This window comes from Gobio gobio, assembly GCF_949357685.1.
Source record: "Gobio gobio genome assembly, chromosome: 20".
Lineage (NCBI taxonomy): Eukaryota > Metazoa > Chordata > Actinopteri > Cypriniformes > Gobionidae > Gobio > Gobio gobio.
The window spans coordinates 700,896-723,395 of NC_137113.1; the positions used below are offsets into that span (position 1 = coordinate 700,896).

The 22,500-nt window shown below is 43.6% G+C and overlaps 1 protein-coding gene across 1 annotated transcript in view; it reads left to right on the forward strand.

The window, feature by feature from the left end:
• The window catches only part of mtr (5-methyltetrahydrofolate-homocysteine methyltransferase), a 51,446-nt gene that overhangs the window by 5,217 nt on the left and 23,729 nt on the right, over positions 1 to 22,500 (forward strand). Inside the window, exons 3-20 of the mRNA XM_079846122.1 lie at positions 805 to 894; positions 1,306 to 1,375; positions 1,464 to 1,556; positions 1,642 to 1,748; positions 2,560 to 2,619; positions 3,690 to 3,784; positions 3,877 to 3,977; positions 4,099 to 4,160; positions 6,363 to 6,430; positions 6,523 to 6,602; positions 6,884 to 6,996; positions 12,478 to 12,618; positions 15,440 to 15,625; positions 15,769 to 15,948; positions 16,031 to 16,147; positions 19,873 to 20,013; positions 20,125 to 20,214; positions 21,133 to 21,285. Coding sequence (XP_079702248.1) covers positions 805 to 894; positions 1,306 to 1,375; positions 1,464 to 1,556; positions 1,642 to 1,748; positions 2,560 to 2,619; positions 3,690 to 3,784; positions 3,877 to 3,977; positions 4,099 to 4,160; positions 6,363 to 6,430; positions 6,523 to 6,602; positions 6,884 to 6,996; positions 12,478 to 12,618; positions 15,440 to 15,625; positions 15,769 to 15,948; positions 16,031 to 16,147; positions 19,873 to 20,013; positions 20,125 to 20,214; positions 21,133 to 21,285 — 1,947 coding nt within the window. The remainder of the gene's footprint in view (positions 1 to 804; positions 895 to 1,305; positions 1,376 to 1,463; positions 1,557 to 1,641; positions 1,749 to 2,559; positions 2,620 to 3,689; positions 3,785 to 3,876; positions 3,978 to 4,098; positions 4,161 to 6,362; positions 6,431 to 6,522; positions 6,603 to 6,883; positions 6,997 to 12,477; positions 12,619 to 15,439; positions 15,626 to 15,768; positions 15,949 to 16,030; positions 16,148 to 19,872; positions 20,014 to 20,124; positions 20,215 to 21,132; positions 21,286 to 22,500) is intronic.

Below are 22,500 nucleotides of genomic sequence, written 5' to 3' on the forward strand. Positions count from 1 at the left end.
GTGGGTGTGTTTTCATCATGCGTGTGTTTTCATCATGCGTGTGTTTGTGTCATGTGTGTGTTTGCATCATTCGTGTGTTTTCATCATGCGTGTGTTTGCGTCATGTGTGTGTGTTTGCGTCATTCGTGTGTGTTTGCGTCATGCGGGTGTGTTTTCATCATGCGTGTGTGTTTGCGTCATGCGGGTGTGTTCGCGTCATGTGGGTGTGTTTTCATCATGCGTGTGTTTGCGTCATGTGTGTGTGTTTTCATCATGCGTGTGTTTGCGTCATGTGTGTGTGTTTGCGTCATTCGTGTGTGTTTGCGTCATGCGGGTGTGTTTTCATCATGCGTGTGTGTTTGCGTCATGCGGGTGTGTTCGCGTCATGTGGGTGTGTTTTCATCATGCGTGTGTTTGCGTCATGTGGGTGTGTTTTCATCATGCGTGTGTTTGCGTCATGTGTGTGTGTTTGCGTCATTCGTGTGTGTTTGCGTCATGCGGGTGTGTTTTCATCATGCGTGTGTGTTTGCGTCATGCGGGTGTGTTCGCGTCATGTGGGTGTGTTTTCATCATGCGTGTGTTTGCATCATGCGTGTGTTTGCGTCATGCGTGTGTTTGCGTCATGCGTATTTTTTGGTCATGCGTGTGTTTGCGTCGTGTGTGTTCACGTCATGCGGGTGTGTTTTCGTCATGTGTGTGGGATTTCATCATGTGTTTGTGTGTTTGGGTCGCGTGTTTTCATCATATGTTTGTGTGTTTGCGTCATGCGTGCATGTTTTCATCATGTGTGTGTGTGTGTGTGTGTGTGTGTGTGTGTGTCTGTAGGAGTATCTGGAGGCCGGCGCGGACATCATTGAGACGAACACCTTCAGCAGCACCAGCATCGCTCAGCAGGATTACGGCCTGGAGGATCTGGTGACCGCTTGACTTCATGTGTTTGACATTAAAGTGCCCCGTCATGCTTTATTCCCTCTCGTGTAGTGTGTGATACAGATGTGTGTGTGTGAGATACAGATGTGTGTGTGATACAGGTGTGTGTGTGTGTGTGTGTGTGTGTGTGTGTGTGTGTGTGTGTGTGTGTGTGTGTGTGTGAGAGATACAGATGTGTGTGTGATACAGGTGTGTGTGTGTGTGTGTGTGTGTGTGTGTGTGTGTGTGTGATACAGGTGTGTGTGTGTGTGTGTGTGTGTGTGTGAGATACAGATGTGTGTGAATGTTGTGATAGTCTGCTAGAAGTGCTCAGTGGTGTGTGTTGAGTGACGCTGGTGTGTGTGTGTGTGATTGTAGAGTGTGTGTTGTGTGACGCTGGTGTGTGTGTGTGTGCAGGCGTATCGGCTGAATAAAGCGTCTGCTGAGCTGGCCAGGAGAGCGGCTGATGATGTCACCGCACAAACAGGTCATGCAGACGTCAGTCTCTCGCATCATCAGCGGTTCACAGTGTGTGTGTGTGTGTGTGTGTGTGACATTGCTGCTGTTCTCTACAGGTTGTAAGCGGTTTGTAGCCGGAGCTCTGGGTCCCACCAATAAAACTCTGTCTGTGTCGCCGTCAGTGGAGCGGCCCGACTACAGGAACATCAGTAAGCCTGAGCGAGTGTGTGTGTGTGATGACGGCGTGCTGCTGCTCCTCACGCCTGACGTGTGTGTGTGTGTGTGTGTGTTCAGCGTTCGATGAGCTGGTGGAGGCGTATGCGGAGCAGGTGAAGGGTCTGCTGGATGGAGGCGCTGATGTTCTGCTGGTGGAAACCATCTTTGATACGGCCAATGCAAAGGTACACACACACCTGAACACACACACACACACACCTGAACACACACACACACACCTTCCCACGCCTTCTGATCAGAAACCATTTAATCAGTGATACTCGTCTGATGAGTGATATACAGAGCAGCGGTTCCTCAGGGACTCCAGATGACTAACACCATTTAAAACAAGCATTCAAATAAACGAAGAGTCAAGATTTTGTTCGTTCATTTTGTTGCCTTGGCCTCATTTTAAAAGTGTGAGTTCTAGACCTCAGAGTCAATCAATATATTTTTCTATTTGTGCTGAGCTCTGAAATATTATATTGGGTAGAAACTGAGTAAAAATATTTTTTCAAATCCTTATCCTTAATCCTCTGGATGTTCATGGAGTCAGAAACACTGAGAAGCGCTGATGTAGATGATTATAGGGCGGCAGTGGCTCAGTGGTTCATGTAGGTTGTCTACAAACCGGAAGGTTGGTGGTTCGATCCCCGGTTCCACCTGACCAAGTGTCGACGTGTCCATGAGCAAGACACCTAACCCCAGCTGCTCCCGACGAGCTGGATGGCGCCTTGCATGGCTGACACCGCCGTCGGTGTATGAATGAGTGTGTGAATGGGTGAATGTGAGGCAAAAATGTAAAGCGCTTTGGATGGCCGTAGGTCTGTTAAAAGCGCTATATAAATGCAGTCCATTTACCATTTTTACCATTTATCGGGAAATACCAGCGCAGACATTTCAGTGTATGACTGCATATCAGACGTGATGATGATATTTGTGTTTTTTGTGTAATGTTTCTGTATCAACATTTCCTGACGTCTGTGTTTCTATCAGGCGGCTTTATTTGCCATCGACAAAATGTTTGAGGAGAGCTATGAACCTCGACCAGTGCTAGTAAGTGTTCAATCTGTGTGTGTGTGTGTGTGTGTGTGTGTGTGTGTGAGGGACTGTGAGTGAGTGTGAGCGAGCAAGTGTGTGTTTTTGAGTGAGTGTGTGCGAGTGTGAGCGAGCGAGCAAGTGTGTGTGTGTGAGCGATTGAGTGAGTGTGTGAGTGAGTGAGTGAGTGTGCGTGTGTGAGCGAGCGAGCGAGCAAGTGTGTATGTATGTGTGTGTGCGTGAGTGAGTGTGTGAGTGAGTGAGTGAGTGTGCGTGTGTGAGCGAGTGTGTGCGAGTGAGCGAGCGTGTGTGTGTGTGTGTGTGTGTGTGAGCGAGTGTGAGCGAGTGAGTGAGTGAGTGAGCGTGTGTGTGTGTGTGTGTGCGAGTGTGAGCGAGAGTGAGTGAGTGAGCGAGCAAGTGTGTGTGTGTGTGTGTGTGTGTGAGTGAGTGTGAGCGAGTGTGAGAGTGAGGGAGTGAGTGAGTGAGCGAGCGTGTGTGTGCGTGTGCGAGTGTGAGCGAGTGTGAGCGAGTTATCAAGTGTGTGTGTGTGTGTGTGTGTGTGTGTGTGTGTGTGTGTGTGTGTGTGTGTGTGTGTGAGCGAGTGTGAGTGTGAGAGTGTGAGAGTGAGTGAGCGAGTGAGTGAGCGTGCGTGTGTGTGCGTGTGCGAGTGTGAGCGAGTGTGAGCGAGTTATCAAGTGTGTGTGTGTGTGTGTGTGTGTGTGTGTGTGTGTGTGTGTGTGTGTGTGTGTGTGTGTGTGTGTGTGTGTGTGTGTGTGTGTGTGTGAGTGAGTGTGAGCGAGTGTGAGTGTGAGAGTGTGAGAGTGAGGGAGTGAGTGAGCGAGCGAGCGTGCGTGTGTGTGCGTGTGCGAGTGTGAGCGAGTGTGAGCGAGTTATCAAGTGTGTGTGTGTGTGTGTGTGTGTGTGTGTGTGTGTGCGCGAGTGTGAGTGTGAGTGAGCGAGTGTGTGAGCGAGAGCAAGTGTGTGTGAGTGAGAGTGCGTGTGTGTAAAGTCAATGAAAATTATAATTGTAACTAATATCATGAATCAAGCTTGTGTGTGTGTGTGTGTGTGTGTGTGTGTGTGTGCAGATCTCGGGCACTATCGTGGATAAGAGCGGCCGCACACTCTCGGGTCAGACGGGCGAGGCGTTCGTCATCAGTATGTCTCACGCTCAGCCGCTCTGGTGAGAATCACCCCGTCCTCTCTTCAGTGAAGTGTGTTTCATCAGATCCTCTGAGGTGTGTGTGTGTGTGTGTGTGTGTGTATGTGTTCCAGCATTGGTCTGAACTGTGCTCTGGGTGCCAGTGAGATGCGTCCATTCATCGAGGCCATCGGGAAGAGCAGCGGAGCGTTCGTCATCTGTTACCCAAACGCTGGTGAGGCCACAGGAGCACACACTGATGTTGAGTGTGTGTTATGATGAAATATAATATCAGTGAGAGATGATTATTGTCCATGAGTTTATTATTCTGCGTCTCTGATCTGTGTGATTTTCAGGGCTTCCCAACACATTCGGAGGATACGATGAGACGCCTGACGTCACAGCGTCACATCTAAAGGTAACACAGCGTCACACACACGCCTGATGACACCCCTGATGACACTCGTGTGAGTGTGAGTGTGTGTGTGTGAGTGTGTGTGGTGGAGATTCTCATGACACGTGTGTGAGTGTGTGTGGTGGAGATTCTCATGACACGTGTGTGAGTGTGTGTGGTGGAGATTCTCATGACACGTGTGTGAGTGTGTGTGGTGGAGATTCTCATGACACGTGTGTGAGTGTGTGTGTAAGTGTGTGTGGTGGAGATTCTCATGACACGCGTGTGAGTGTGAGTGTGTGTGGTGGAGATTCTCATGACACGCGTGTGAGTGTGTGTGGTGGAGATTCTCATGACACGCGTGTGAGTGTGTGCGGTGGAGATTCTCATGACACGTGTGTGAGTGTGAGTGTGTGTGGTGGAGATTCTCATGACACGCGTGTGAGTGTGTGTGGTGGAGATTCTCATGACACGTGTGTGAGTGTGTGCGGTGGAGATTCTCATGACACGTGTGTGAGTGTGTGCGGTGGAGATTCTCATGACACGCGTGTGAGTGTGAGTGGTGGAGATTCTCATGACACGCGTGTGTGTGTGAGTGTGAGTGGTGGAGATTCTCATGACACGCGTGTGAGTGTGTGTGGTGGAGATTCTCATGACACGCGTGTGAGTGTGTGCGGTGGAGATTCTCATGACACGCGTGTGAGTGTGTGCGGTGGAGATTCTCATGACACGCGTGTGAGTGTGTGCGGTGGAGATTCTCATGACACGCGTGTGAGTGTGAGTGTGATTGTGAGTGTGTGTGTGAGTGTGTGTGTGGTGGAGATTCTCATGACACGCGTGTGAGTGTGTGTGTGTGTGGTGGAGATTCTCATGACGTGTGTGTGTGGTGGAGATTCTCATGACACGCGTGTGAGTGTGTGTGCGGTGGAGATTCTCATGACACGCGTGTGAGTGTGTGCGGTGGAGATTCTCATGACACGCGTGTGAGTGTGTGAGTGGTGGAGATTGTCATGACGTGTGTGAGTGGTGGAGATTCTCATGACACGCGTGTGAGTGTGTGCGGTGGAGATTGTCATGACACGCGTGTGAGTGTGTGTGCGGTGGAGATTCTCATGACACGCGTGTGAGTGTGTGTGGTGGAGATTGTCATGAGACGCGTGTGAGTGTGTGTGGTGGAGATTCTCTTGACACGCGTGTGAGTGTGTGTGGTGGAGATTGTCATGACACGCGTGTGAGTGTGTGAGTGGTGGAGATTGTCATGACACGCGTGTGAGTGTGTGTGGTGGAGATTCTCTTGACACGCGTGTGAGTGTGTGTGGTGGAGATTCTCATGACACGCGTGTGAGTGTGTGTGGTGGAGAATGTCATGACACGCGTGTGAGTGTGTGTGTGGTGGAGATTCTCATGACACGCGTGTGAGTGTGTGTGGTGGAGATTCTCATGACGCGTGTGAGTGTGTGAGTGGTGGAGATTCTCATGACACGCGTGTGAGTGTGTGTGGTGGAGATTGTCATGACACGCGTGTGAGTGTGTGCGGTGGAGATTCTCATGACACGTGTGTGAGTGTAAGTTTGTGTGTGTGGTGGAGATTCTCTTGACACGCGTGTGAGTGTGTGTGGTGGGATTCTCATGACACGTGTGTGAGTGTAAGTTTGTGTGTGTGGTGGAGATTCTCTTGACACGCGTGTGAGTGTGTGTGGTGGAGATTCTCATGACACGCGTGTGAGTGTGTGTGGTGGAGATTCTCATGACACGCGTGTGAGTGTGTGTGGTGGAGATTCTCTTGACACGCGTGTGAGTGTGTGTGGTGGAGATTCTCATGACACGCGTGTGAGTGTGTGTGGTGGAGATTCTCTTGACACGCGTGTGAGTGTGTGTGGTGGAGATTCTCATGACACGCGTGTGAGTGTGTGTGGTGGAGATTCTCTTGACACGCGTGTGAGTGTGTGTGGTGGAGATTCTCTTGACACGCGTGTGGTGGAGATTCTCATGACACGCGTGTGAGTGTGTGTGGTGGAGATTCTCATGACACGCGTGTGAGTGTGTGTGGTGGAGATTCTCTTGACACGCGTGTGAGTGTGTGCGGTGGAGATTCTCATGACACGCGTGTGAGTGTGTGTGGTGGAGATTCTCATGACACGCGTGTGAGTGTGTGTGGTGGAGATTCTCTTGACACGCGTGTGAGTGTGTGTGGTGGAGATTCTCATGACGCGTGTGTTCCCGCAGGAGTTTGCAGTGGACGGTCTGGTGAATATTGTTGGCGGCTGCTGTGGGACGACACCCGATCACATCCGGTGTGTGTGAGATTCATCCTGACATCAGAGTGTGTGTTAGTGTGGAGATGGCTGGACTCAAGTTTGTGTGTGTGTGTGTGTGTGTGTTTCAGGGCGATTGCTGAAGGCGTGCGTCATGTCAAACCCAGAGTTCCTCCCACACACGTGTTCAGTGATCATCTGCTGCTGTCCGGTGCGTCTCTATGATCCTATGTTTGGATCAAGTGTTACTGTAAAGCAAATGCACTGAAATAAATGTTTATATTTGATCAAATATTCACAAAACAATTCAAAATCTAAAACACACACTCGCTCACTCACTCACACACAAACGCTCTCTCACACACTCACACACACACGCTCTCTCACACACTCACTCACTCACTCACACACACACACACACTCACTCACTCACTCACTCAGTCACTCACACACACACACACACTCCATTGTGACGTTGTGTTTTGGGCTCAGGTCTGGAGCCGTTCAGGATCGGCCCGTACACAAACTTTGTGAACATCGGTGAGCGCTGTAACGTCGCCGGATCGCGCAGGTTTGCCAAACTCATCATGGCTGGACAATATGAGGTATGTTTTAGTGAAATTAGCCATAAAAATATAACATGCAAGGAAAGCCGTGTGGCCCTGCGGAGAGCTCTTACAGGACATTAACCCTCAAATACATGAGCGTTTCAGACGGCAGTATTACGTCATCGGTCTTTAGTGTGTGTGTGTGTGTGTGTGTGTGTACATCATCGGGTCTTTAGGGACCCGATCTCTAACACAGATCATGTCTAAACACTGCTATAGTATAAAGTGCAGTGTTGACAGAAGCGGCTAATATGGGCACACTTCCTGGTTCTAGTAAGAACTGGAGCTGCTGCGTTTTGGACCAGCTGGAGTTTGTTTATTAAGCGAGCAGGGCAACCACCCAGTAGAGCATTACAATAATCTACAGCTCATCAACATTACAATAATCTACAGCTCATGATCATTACAATAATCTACAGCTCATGAACATTACAATAATCTACAGCTCATGAACATTACAATAATCTACAGCTCATGAACATTACAATAATCTACAGCTCATGAACATTACAATAATCTACAGCTCATGATCATTACAATAATATACAGCTCATGAACATTACAATAATCTACAGCTCATGAACATTACAATAATCTACAGCTCATGATCATTACAATAATCTACAGCTCATGAACATTACAATAATCTACAGCTCATGAACATTACAATAATCTACAGCTCATGATCATTACAATAATCTACAGCTCATGAACATTACAATAATCTACAGCTCATGAACATTACAATAATCTACAGCTCATCAACATTACAATAATCTACAGCTCATCAACATTACAATAATCAACAGCTCATGAACATTACAATAATCTACAGCTCATCAACATTACAATAATCTACAGCTCATCAACATTACAATAATCTACAGCTCATGATCATTACAATAATCTACAGCTCATGAACATTACAATAATCTACAGCTCATGAACATTACAATAATCTACAGCTCATCAACATTACAATAATCTACAGCTCATCAACATTAAAATAATCTACAGCTCATGAACATTACAATAATCTACAGCTCATGAACATTACAATAATCTACAGCTCATCAACATTACAATAATCAACAGCTCATGAACATTACAATAATCTACAGCTCATCAACATTACAATAATCTACAGCTCATCAACATTACAATAATCTACAGCTCATCAACATTAAAATAATCTACAGCTCATGAACATTACAATAATCTACAGCTCATGAACATTACAATAATCTACAGCTCATCAACATTACAATAATCAACAGCTCATGAACATTACAATAATCTACAGCTCATCAACATTACAATAATCTACAGCTCATCATCATTACAATAATCTACAGCTCATCAACATTACAATAATCTACAGCTCATCAACATTACAATAATCTACAGCTCATCAACATTACAATAATCTACAGCTCATCAACATTACAATAATCTACAGCTCATGAACATTACAATAATCTACAGCTCATCAACATTACAATAATCTACAGCTCATCAACATTACAATAATCTACAGCTCATGATCATTACAATAATCTACAGCTCATCAACATTACAATAATCTACAGCTCATGAACATTACAATAATCTACAGCTCATGAACATTACAATAATCTACAGCTCATCAACATTACAATAATCTACAGCTCATCAACATTAAAATAATCTACAGCTCATCAACATTACAATAATCTACAGCTCATCAACATTACAATAATCTACAGCTCATCAACATTACAATAATCTACAGCTCATCAACATTACAATAATCTACAGCTCATGATCATTACAATAATCTACAGCTCATGAACATTACAATAATCTACAGCTCATGAACATTACAATAATCTACAGCTCATCAACATTACAATAATCTACAGCTCATCAACATTAAAATAATCTACAGCTCATCAACATTACAATAATCTACAGCTCATCAACATTACAATAATCTACAGCTCATGAACATTACAATAATCTACAGCTCATGAACATTACAATAATCTACAGCTCATCAACATTACAATAATCTACAGCTCATCAACATTACAATAATCTACAGCTGATCAACATTACAATAATCTACAGCTCATCAACATTACAATAATCTACAGCTCATGAACATTACAATAATCTACAGCTGATCAACATTACAATAATCTACAGCTCATCAACATTACAATAATCTACAGCTCATCAACATTACAATAATCTACAGCTCATCAACATTACAATAATCTACAGCTCATCATCATTACAATAATCTACAGCTCATCAACATTACAATAATCTACAGCTCATCAACATTACAATAATCTACAACTCATGATCATTACAATAATCTACAGCTCATCAACATTACAATAATCTACAGCTCATGATCATTACAATAATCTACAGCTCATCAACATTACAATAATCTACAGCTCATCAACATTACAATAATCTACAGCTCATGATCATTACAATAATCTACAGCTCATCAACATTACAATAATCTACAGCTCATCAACATTACAATAATCTACAGCTCATCAACATTACAATAATCTACAGCTCATCAACATTACAATAATCTACAGCTCATCAACATTACAATAATCTACAGCTCATGAACATTACAATAATCTACAGCTCATCAACATTACAATAATCTACAGCTCATCAACATTACAATAATCTACAGCTCATCAACATTACAATAATCTACAGCTCATCATCATTACAATAATCTACAGCTCATCAACATTACAATAATCTACAGCTCATCAACATTACAATAATCTACAGCTCATCAACATTACAATAATCTACAGCTCATCAACATTACAATAATCTACAGCTCATCATCATTACAATAATCTACAGCTCATCATCATTACGATAATCTACAGCTCATCATCATTACAATAATCTACAGCTCATCAACATTACTATAATCTACAGCTCATCAACATTACAATAATCTACAGCTCATGAACATTACAATAATCTACAGCTCATCAACATTACAATAATCTACAGCTCATCATCATTACAATAATCTACAGCTCATCAACATTACTATAATCTACAGCTCATCAACATTACAATAATCTACAGCTCATCATCATTACAATAATCTACAGCTCATCAACATTACAATAATCTACAGCTCATCAACATTACAATAATCTACAGCTCATCATCATTACAATAATCTACAGCTCATCATCATTACAATAATCTACAGCTCATCAACATTACTATAATCTACAGCTCATGATCATTACAATAATCTACAGCTCATGATCATTACAATAATCTACAGCTCATCATCATTACAATAATCTACAGCTCATGAACATTACAATAATCTACAGCTCATCAACATTACAATAATCTACAGCTCATCATCATTACAATAATCTACAGCTCATCATCATTACAATAATCTACAGCTCATGATCATTACAATAATCTACAGCTCATCAACATTACAATAATCTACAGCTCATCATCATTACAATAATCTACAGCTCATCAACATTACAATAATCTACAGCTCATCAACATTACAATAATCTACAGCTCATCATCATTACAATAATCTACAGCTCATCATCATTACAATAATCTACAGCTCATGATCATTACAATAATCTACAGCTCATGAACATTACAATAATCTACAGCTCATCAACATTACAATAATCTACAGCTCATCAACATTACAATAATCTACAGCTCATGAATATTACAATAATCTACAGCTCATGAACATTACAATAATCTACAGCTCATGAACATTACAATAATCTACAGCTCATCAACATTACAATAATCTACAGCTCATCAACATTACAATAATCTACAGCTCATCAACATTACAATAATCTACAGCTCATCAACATTACAATAATCTACAGCTCATGATCATTACAATAATCTACAGCTCATCATCATTACAATAATCTACAGCTCATCAACATTACAATAATCTACAGCTCATGAACATTACAATAATCTACAGCTCATCAACATTACAATAATCTACAGCTCATGATCATTACAATAATCTACAGCTCATCATCATTACAATAATCTACAGCTCATCAACATTACAATAATCTACAGCTCATGAACATTACAATAATCTACAGCTCATGAACATTACAATAATCTACAGCTCATGATCATTACAATAATCTACAGCTCATCAACATTACAATAATCTACAGCTCATGATCATTACAATAATCTACAGCTCATGATCATTACAATAATCTACAGCTCATGATCATTACAATAATCTACAGCTCATGATCATTACAATAATCTACAGCTCATGAACATTACAATAATCTACAGCTCATGATCATTACAATAATCTACAGCTCATGATCATTACAATAATCTACAGCTCATCAACATTACAATAATCTACAGCTCATGATCATTACAATAATCTACAGCTCATGAACATTACAATAATCTACAGCTCATGATCATTACAATAATCTACAGCTCATCAGCATTACAATAATCTACAGCTCATGATCATTACAATAATCTACAGCTCATGATCATTACAATAATCTACAGCTCATGATCATTACAATAATCTACAGCTCATGATCATTACAATAATCTACAGCTCATGATCATTACAATAATCTACAGCTCATGATCATTACAATAATCTACAGCTCATGATCATTACAATAATCTACAGCTCATGAACATTACAATAATCTACAGCTCATGAACGCATCAACTCACTGTTCAGCATTTTGCATTGAGAGCATGAGCCGTAATTTAGAGATATTTTTAAGACCACGAGTGTGTGTGTGTGTGTGTGAGAAAGATTGGTATCAAAGAGCACACCCAGGTTCCTCACTGACCAGAGGACTGGACAGAGCAGCATCAAGTGTTAGACAGTATTCTAGGTTACTACTTGTGGAGCTTTTTTGTCCAATAATTAAAAAATATTTTTTTTTGTATTGTTGTTTTATGCCTGAGTGAAACATCTCGTCATCATTGTGTATCAGACGGTGCCACCTTGAGGAGTCATCAGAGATTCAGTTGTTGCACAGGAAAAAAATACTTACACTATTACATTCCTCGGGTCACTAGAGACCCGACACAGAATGTTACATAGTGCACCTTTAATGCTTTGGCTAATTCATGTTAAATAGAGTGGGGATCAATGGACAACCTTGTCTGACCCCTCGTTTTTTTTTCTCTCTCTCTCTCTCTCTCTCTCTCTCTCTCTCTCTCTCTCTCTCTCTCTCTCTCTCTCTCTCTCTCTCTCTCTCTCTCTCTCTCTCTCTCTCTCTCTCTCTCTCTCTCTCTCTCTCTCTCTCTGTCTCTCTGTCTCTCTCTCTCTCTCTGTCTCTCTCTCTCTGTCTATCTCTGTCTCTCTCTCTCTCTGTCTCTCTCTCTCTCTCTCTCTCTCTCTCTCTCTCGTGTCTGTAGGAGGCGTTGAGCATCGCTAAAGCTCAGGTGGAGATGGGCGCTCAGGTTCTGGACATCAACATGGATGAGGGGATGCTGGATGGAGCTGTGGCCATGAGCCGCTTCTGTAACCTCATCGCCTCTGAGCCCGACATCGCCAAGGTCATTACACGAGAACAGAGCTCCAGACCCGGACTGACCCACAGAGCAGTCACACTTTATTACATCCAGAAATCATGCAAAATACATAAACCCTATAAACATCAGTTCAGTTCTCAGTCTTCAGAAATATATCAGTATATTCAGTATTGCATCCTTTTATTTCTCGCAAATTCAAGCTTCCAGATATTATGAATGTCAAACCTAAACAAATGTATTTAAAGCTAAACTGAAACCAGTGGATTGTGGGAAATGCACTAAACAAATGAACTGGATCTAACACTTCTCCCTTAGTCTGTGTGTTTGCGTGTGTGTTTGCGTGTGGTTTGCGTGTGTGTTTGCATGTGGTTTGTATGTTTGCGCATGTGTTTGCGTGTGGTTTGTGTGTTTGCGCGCGTGTTTGCGTGTGGTTTGTGTGTTTGCGTGTGTGTTTGCGTGTGTGTTTGCGTGTGTGTTTGCACGTGTGTTTGTGTGTGGTTTGTTTGTTTGCGTGTGGTTTGCGTGTGTGTTTGCATGTGGTTTGTATGTTTGCGCATGTGTTTGCGTGTGGTTTGTGTGTTTGCGTGTGGTTTGTGTGTTTGCGTGTGTGTTTGCGTGTGGTTTGTGTGTTTGCGCGTGTGTTTGCGTGTGGTTTGTGTGTTTGCGCGCGTGTTTGCGTGTGGTTTGTGTGTTTGCGTGTGTGTTTGCATGTGTGTTTGTGTGTGGTTTGTGTGTGGTTTGTGTGTTTGCGTGTGTGTTTGCACGTGTGTTTGTGTGTGGTTTGTTTGTTTGCGTGTGGTTTGTGTGTTTGCGTGTGTGGTTTGTGTGTTTGCGTGTGTGTTTGCGTGTGTGTTTGTGTGTGGTTTGTGTGTTTGCGCGTGTGTTTGCGTGTGTGTTTGTGTGTGGTTTGTGTGTTTGCGTGTGGTTTGTGTGTTTGCACGTGTGTTTGTGTGTGGTTTGTGTGTTTGCATGTGTGTTTGCACGTGTGTTTGTGTGTGGTTTGTTTGTTTGTTTGCGTGTGGTTTGTGTGTTTGCGCGTGTGTTTGCGTGTGGTTTGTGTGTTTGCGCGCGTGTTTGCGTGTGGTTTGTGTGTTTGCGTGTGTGTTTGCATGTGTGTTTGTGTGTGGTTTGTGTGTGGTTTGTGTGTTTGCGTGTGTGTTTGCACGTGTGTTTGTGTGTGGTTTGTTTGTTTGCGTGTGGTTTGTGTGTTTGCGTGTGTGGTTTGTGTGTTTGCGTGTGTGTTTGCGTGTGTGTTTGTGTGTGGTTTGTGTGTTTGCGCGTGTGTTTGCGTGTGTGTTTGTGTGTGGTTTGTGTGTTTGCGTGTGGTTTGTGTGTTTGCACGTGTGTTTGTGTGTGGTTTGTGTGTTTGCATGTGTGTTTGCACGTGTGATTGTGTGTGGTTTGTTTGTTTGTTTGCGTGTGGTTTGTGTGTTTGTGTGTGGTTTGTGTGTTTGCGTGTGTGTTTGCGCGTGTGGTTTGTGTGTTTGCGTGTGTGTTTGCGCATGTGGTTTGTGTGTTTGCGTGTGTGTTTGCGCATGTGGTTTGTGTGTTTGTGTGTGGTTTGTTTGTTTGCGTGTGGTTTGTGTGTTTGCTTGTGTGGTTTGTGTGTTTGCGTGTGTGTTTGCACGTGTGTTTGTGTGTGGTTTGTGTGTTTGCGTGTGGTTTGTGTGTTTGCGTGTGGTTTGTGTATTTGCGTTTGTGTTTGCACGTGTGTTTGTGAGTGGTTTCTGTGTTTGCGTGTGTGTTTGCGCATGTGGTTTGTGTGTTTGCACGTGTGTTTGTGTGTGGTTTGTGTGTTTGCGCGTGTGTTTGCATGTGGTTTGTGTGTTTGCACGTGTGTTTGCGTGTGTGTGGTTTGTGTGTTTGCATGTGTGTTTGTGTGTGGTTTGTGTGTTTGCGTGTGTGTTTGCACGTGTGTTTGTGTGTGGTTTGTTTGTTTGCGTGTGTGTTTGCACGTGTGTTTGTGTGTGGTTTGTTTGTTTGCGTGTGTGTTTGCACGTGTGTTTGTGTGTGGTTTGTTTGTTTGCGTGTGTGTTTGCACGTGTGTTTGTGTGTGGTTTGTGTGTTTGCGTGTGTGTTTGCACGTGTGTTTGTGTGTGGTTTGTTTGTTTGCGTGTGGTTTGTATGTTTGCGTGTGGTTTGTGTGTTTGCGTGTGTGTTTGGATGTGTGTTTGTGTGTGGTTTGTTTGTTTGCGTGGGGTTTGCGTGTGGTTTGTATGTTTGCGTGTGGTTTGTATGTTTGCGTGTGGTTTGTGTGTTTGCGTGTGTGTTTGCACGTGTGTTTGTGTGTGGTTTGTTTTTTTGCGTGTGGTTTGTGTGTTTGCGTGTGTGGTTTGCGTGTGTGTTTGTGTGTGGTTTGTTTGTTTGCGTGTGGTTTGTGTGTTTGCGTGTGTGTTTGTGTGTGGTTTGTTTGTTTGCGTGTGGTTTGTGTGTTTGCGTGTGTGTTTGTGTGTGGTTTGTTTGTTTGCGTGTGGTTTGTGTGTTTGCGTGTGTGTTTGCGTGTGTGTTTGTGTGTGGTGTGTTTGTTTGCGTGTGGTTTGTGTGTTTGCGTGTGTGTTTGTGTGTGGTTTGCGTGTGTGTTTGTGTGTGGTTTGCGTGTGTGTTTGTGTGTGGTTTGTTTGTTTGTGTGTTTGCGCGTGTGTTTTGCGCTCTTGATGATAACTGCATCATAGAAGTTGCTGCACATTTCGCATGATAAAATGACTTATAAACGTGAACATATAATAATTTCGAGGAGCTGGTAAACGTGTGCAAGTGTTGTCCAGAACGGTGACCCTTGAAGGAAATAATGCCATGAAACTGTATATGAAGTGTGTGTTGTGTTGACCTCTGACCCCTGCTGCAGGTGCCGCTGTGCATCGACTCGTCGAACTTCGCGGTCATCGAGGCGGGGCTGAAGTGCTGTCAGGGCAAGTGCATCGTCAACAGCATCAGCCTGAAGGAGGGCGAGGACGACTTCCTGCGCCGCGCCCGGCAGGTCCGTCGCTACGGCGCCGCTGTGGTCGTCATGGCGTTCGATGAGGACGGGCAGGTGCGACCCCGCTGACCTTCATCATGTGCACAAAAACACATTTCTCTAAATATCTTCCTTTGTGTTTCACACGAGATGAGTGAGCGAGTTCACTTTTCTACAGCAGAAAATAAACGTGTAGAAAATGTTTTCTGCGTCTCCAGGCCACAGAAACGGATGAGAAGGTGCGGATCTGTTCGCGGGCCTATCACCTGCTGATCAGTGAGGCGGGCTTTAACCCCAATGACATCATCTTTGACCCCAACATCCTGACCATCGGCACAGGCATGGACGAGCACTGCATGTACGGCATCAACTTCATCAAGGCCGCCCGGGCCATCAAGGTCTGTCAGACGGGCATCATGCAGCGGGTTGGGCTGAAGGATCTCTGTACTAATGTGTGTGTGTGTGTGTGTGTGTGTGTAGGAGACTCTGCCGGGTGCGAGGATCAGCGGTGGCCTGTCCAACCTGTCCTTCTCCTTCAGAGGGATGGAGGTCATCAGAGAGGCCATGCATGGAGTCTTCCTCTACCACGCCATCAAGGTGCATTCTGGGGTCATGATGCTCACTGCAGACTTTTTTGCAGCGGCAACTGAAAAATAATTTTACTTGCCCGACGGACAAGTATCCTGAGTAAAATGTCAAAACAAAAAATAACTAGGGAATCACCAAAGTGCAGTAATGATTCTGCATCAGTTAGTGTAAGTGGCGATCGAGAGTGGATAATAGAAAACAAACTGACGTTAATAAGGTTGAGCTGTTGAGGCTCAGTCTCTCGAGGAGAAAATCTAAACAAATGAGCACCGCTCACACACAGAGAAACTCAGTTAACATACACGGTTACAATTGTGTAGTTTTTATATTTATAACATATGATACAGTTAATTAACATCACACTAACAAGAGTGTGTTTTCCTGAATATCATCACGACTGAACATGACCCTGATTTCATACGCCAGCTCCATAAACAATTCATTAACATTTAGTCACTTACATTTTAGATCCAATATTGAGTGTTTTTGTTCTATTTCAGCAGCAAAAATAGTTCCAAACAAAGATCACAGCAGAACCATAACACATCTCACAGCATCAGTGTGTGTTACTGAAGAACCGTAACACATCTCACAGCATCAGTGTGTGTTACTGAAGAACCGTAACACATCTCACAGCATCAGTGTGTGTTACTGAAGAACCGTAACACATCTCACAGCATCAGTGTGTGTTACTGCAGAACCGTAACACATCTCACAGCATCAGTGTGTGTTACTGCAGAACCGTAACACATCTCACAGCATCAGTGTGTTACTGAAGAACCGTAACACATCTCACAGCATCAGTGTGTGTTACTGAAGAACCATAACACATCTCACAGCATCAGTGTGTGTTACTGAAGAACCGTAACACATCTCACAGCATCAGTGTGTGTTACTGAAGAACCGTAACACATCTCACAGCATCAGTGTGTGTTACTGAAGAACCGTAACACATCTCACAGCATCAGTGTGTGTTAGTGAAGAACCGTAACACATCTCACAGCATCAGTGTGTGTTACTGAAGAACCATAACACATCTCACAGCATCAGTGTGTGTTACTGCAGAACCATAACACATCTCACAGCATCAGTGTGTGTTAGTGAAGAACCGTAACACATCTCACAGCATCAGTGTGTGTTACTGCAGAACCATAACACATCTCACAGCATCAGTGTGTGTTAGTGAAGAACCATAACACATCTCACAGCATCAGTGTGTGTTACTGCAGAACCATAACACATCTCACAGCCTCAGTGTGTGTTACTGAAGAACCATAACACATCTCACAGCATCAGTGTGTGTTAGTGAAGAACCGTAACACATCTCACAGCATCAGTGTGTGTTACTGAAGAACCATAACACATCTCACAGCATCAGTGTGTGTTAGTGAAGAACCGTAACACATCTCACAGCATCAGTGTGTGTTAGTGAAGAACCGTAACACATCTCACAGCATCAGTGTGTGTTAGTGAAGAACCGTAACACATCTCACAGCATCAGTGTGTGTTAGTGAAGAACCGTAACACATCTCACAGCATCAGTGTGTGTTACTGAAGAACCATAACACATCTCACAGCATCAGTGTGTGTTAGTGAAGAACCGTAACACATCTCACAGCATCAGTGTGTGTTACTGCAGAACCATAACACATCTCACAGCATCAGTGTGTGTTACTGAAGAACCGTAACACATCTCACTGCATCAGTGTGTGTTACTGAAGAACCGTAACACATCTCACTGCATCAGTGTGTGTTACTGAAGAACCATAACTCATCTCACAGCATCAGTGTGTGTTACTGAAGAACCGTAACACGTCTCACAGCATCAGTGTGTGTTAGTGAAGAACCGTAACACATCTCACAGCATCAGTGTGTGTTACTGAAGAACCGTAACTCATCTCACAGCATCCGTGTGTGTTACTGAAGAACCGTAACACATCTCACAGCATCAGTGTGTGTTAGTGAAGAACCATAACTCATCTCACAGCATCAGTGTGTGTTACTGAAGAACCGTAACACATCTCACAGCATCAGTGTGTGTTACTGAAGAACCATAACACATCTCACAGCATCAGTGTGTGTTACTGAAGAACCGTAACACGTCTCACAGCATCAGTGTGTGTTACTGAAGAACCGTAACACATCTCACAGCATCAGTGTGTGTTACTGAAGAACCATAACACATCTCACAGCATCAGTGTGTGTTACTGAAGAACCGTAACACATCTCACAGCATCAGTGTGTGTTACTGAAGAACCATAACACATCTCACAGTATCAGTGTGTGTTAGTGAAGAACCATAACTCATCTCACAGCATCAGTGTGTGTTACTGAAGAACCGTAACACGTCTCACAGCATCAGTGTGTGTTACTGAAGAACCGTAACACATCTCACAGCATCAGTGTGTATTAGTGAAGAACCGTAACACATCTCACAGCATCAGTGTGTGTTAGTGAAGAACCGTAACACATCTCACAGCATCAGTGTGTGTTACTGAAGAACCGTAACACATCTCACAGCATCAGTGTGTGTTACTGCAGAACCGTAACACATCTCACAGCATCAGTGTGTGTTACTGAAGAACCGTAACACATCTCACAGCATCAGTGTTTGTTAGTGAAGAACCGTAACACATCTCACAGCATCAGTGTGTGTTACTGAAGAACCGTAACTCATCTCACAGCATCAGTGTGTGTTAGTGAAGAACCGTAACACATCTCACAGCATCAGTGTGTGTTAGTGAAGAACCATAACACATCTCACAGCATCAGTGTGTGTTACTGAAGAACCATAACACATCTCACAGCATCAGTGTGTGTGTTACTGAAGAACCGTAACACATCTCACAGCATCAGTGTGTGTTAGTGAAGAACCATAACACATCTCACAGCATCAGTGTGTGTTACTGAAGAACCATAACACATCTCACAGCATCAGTGTGTGTGTTACTGAAGAACCGTAACACATCTCACAGCATCAGTGTGTGTTACTGAAGAACCATAACACATCTCACAGCATCAGTGTGTGTGTTAGTGAACGAATCAGAGTTTGAATGAATCGGTTGAATCAAAGATTCATTGACCTGTTCCTAAACGACCGCCTCATTACTGAACGAATCAGCCGTTTGAACGAATCGACTCAATAATTCACTCATTCACCTGCTGCCACCTACTGGTGCTTTAGTTTCCTCTTTCCAACTTTTCTTATTTGTATATTCAAAAATATTTAAAATAATCTCTTAACATTAATTAATTTAGTTGTAATTTTTCAGTGTAAATGATTTAATTTGATTGGTGACAGCCCTATAGTGTCTTATTCTAATTTAATTTATAGATCAAATTTAAGAATATAAAAGGAGAGCTGAAGCATAGCCTATATTTAATAAGATTATGGAAAAATGCCTTTTATAAAAAGGTAAAAATATCACAAATATGCATATTTAAATATGTCAAAGCTGATTGAACACTGGAGAGAATATTGCTTCAGAATAAATTATATTTACAAAAAAAATCTGGCGAAGCAAATGTTTTACTCGGACAAGTGAATGACAGATTTACCCGTCCGATGGACAAGCGTGTGAACCGGCTTAATGTCGAGCCCTGAGAAGGGTTATCCTTGTACAAACTCATGAGCCACAGTAACCGTGTGTGTGTGTGTGTGTGTGTGTGTGTGTGTGTGTGTGTGTGTGTGTGTGTGTGTGTGTGTGTGTGTGTGTGTGTGTGTGTGTGTTCAGGATGGCATGGACATGGGGATCGTGAACGCTGGCAATCTACCGGTGTATGATGACATAGATAAAGAGCTCCTGCTGCTCTGTGAGAACATCATCTGGAACCGAGACCCAGACGCCACAGAGAAGCTCCTGCTGTACGCTCAGGTACTGGAGAACCACACACACACACACACACACACACACACACACGAGGGTCTCATGAATCATGAGCGGCCCCTGGTGAAGCTGACTGGAGTGTGTTCTGTGTTGATGTAGAATAACGCTAAAGGAGGGAAGAAGGTGGTGCAGACGGATGAGTGGAGGAAGAGCAGCGTGGAGGAGCGGCTGGAGTACGCGCTCATCAAGGTCAGTCCACACGGCTAACTCCGCTTACTCCGCCCACCTTTTATGAAGACATGAGTAATGTCAACCTTAAAATGTCAACATTAAATCCTTTTTAATGTTAGGAAATCTCAGAGGACTTTTGAAAAGATCTGGGGCCCCTTTTTGGAACATTTACCTTCTCTTACTGTAAACTAAATGCAATGTCATCTGTTGCCCTTTTGTTTTATTATATTTTGATTTTTTATTTATTTAATTTTTTTATTATTATTTTTAATTTTTTTATTATAATTTTTTTTTGTAAAAGAAAAATGAAGATTATAATGTTATTGTGTATGTATATGTTTTCATGCATTATAAATGAAAATAAAACCTAAAAAAAAAAGTCAACATTAAATCCCATGACTGACTTTTGTACGAATATTAAGGCGATTATAATAAAAAAATATTTGCACGGTGAATTTCGACTTTAAAACTATAGACTATATGCGCCCTTGCTTTACAACATACTTATTACAGCAACAACGCTGCACAGCTTATTTGCATAAGAACATGACCTGACCTCAAGAAATGTAAACAATTGTAGGTTATCAACGTTCACATCTAAGAGCAAGAGCTCTTGTGATTCTGAAATGTGAGATCATTGTGTTTACCATGAAAATAACTTAAAATTTTGTCCGAAATTAATACAAAAATTACTACATTTATCCAAATTTGCTATAGAATTACAATTTTGAAGTCTGAAAGTGGCCATACAGTGCAAAATATGTGGTCAAAACGGACGATTAAGCTAATAATTCTAATTATGCAAATTGCTCAACATATGCAAATTAGCATCCAGCAGTTTCTGTATGCTGGGACCCATACTTCACATTTCTGCAATAAAACTTTGGTGTACTCAACATTTCCGGGTTGTGTGTGTGTGTGTGTGTGTATTCTCAGGGAATAGAGAAGCATGTTGTGGAGGACACGGAGGAGGCGCGTCTTCAGGCGGATCGTTACCCCAGACCGCTGCACGTGATCGAGGGCCCGCTCATGAACGGCATGAAGACGGTTGGAGATCTGTTTGGAGCTGGAAAGATGTTCTTACCGCAGGTACTGAAACCTACACTCAATAAAACACTGAGGAGGAGGAGGAGGAGGAGGTGATGATGATGATGATGAGGAGCAGGAGGATGATGAGGTGATGATGAGGCGGAGGAGGAGGTGATGATGAGGATGAGGAGGTGATGATGATGAGGAGGAGGATGAGGAGGAGGAGGTGATGATGATGATGATGAGGAGCAGGAGGATGATGAGGTGATGATGATGCGGAGGAGGAGGTGATGATGAGGTGATGATGAGGCGGAGGAGGAGGTGATGATGAGGATGAGGAGGTGATGATGATGAGGAGGAGGATGAGGAGGAGGAGGTGATGATGATGATGATGAGGAGCAGGAGGATGATGAGGTGATGATGAGGCGGAGGAGGAGGTGATGATGAGGATGAGGAGGTGATGATGATGAGGAGGAGGATGATGAGGTGATGATGAGGCGGAGGAGGAGGTGATGATGAGGATGAGGAGGTGATGATGATGAGGAGGAGGTGATGATGATGAGGAGGAGGATGATGAGGTGATGATGAGGCGGAGGAGGAGGTGATGATGAGGATGAGGTGGTGATGATGATGAGGATGAGGAGGTGATGATGATGAGGATGAGGAGGAGGTGATGATGAGGATGAGGAGGTGATGATGATGAGGAGGAGGAGGTGATGATGAGGATGAGGAGGTGATGATGATGAGGAGGAGGAGGAGGTGATGATGAGGATGAGGAGGTGATGATGATGAGGAGGAGGAGGAGGTGATGATGAGGATGAGGAGGTGATGATGATGAGGAGGAGGAGGTGATGATGAGGAGGAGGAGGAGGAGGTGATGATGATGATGATGAGGAGCAGGAGGATGATGAGGTGATGATGAGGCGGAGGAGGAGGTGATGATGAGGATGAGGAGGTGATGATGATGAGGAGGAGGATGATGAGGTGATGATGAGGCGGAGGAGGAGGTGATGATGAGGATGAGGAGGTGATGATGATGAGGAGGAGGATGAGGAGGAGGAGGTGATGATGATGATGATGAGGAGCAGGAGGATGATGAGGTGATGATGAGGCGGAGGAGGAGGTGATGATGAGGATGAGGAGGTGATGATGATGAGGAGGAGGATGATGAGGTGATGATGAGGCGGAGGAGGAGGTGATGATGAGGATGAGGTGGTGATGATGATGAGGATGAGGAGGTGATGATGATGAGGATGAGGAGGAGGTGATGATGAG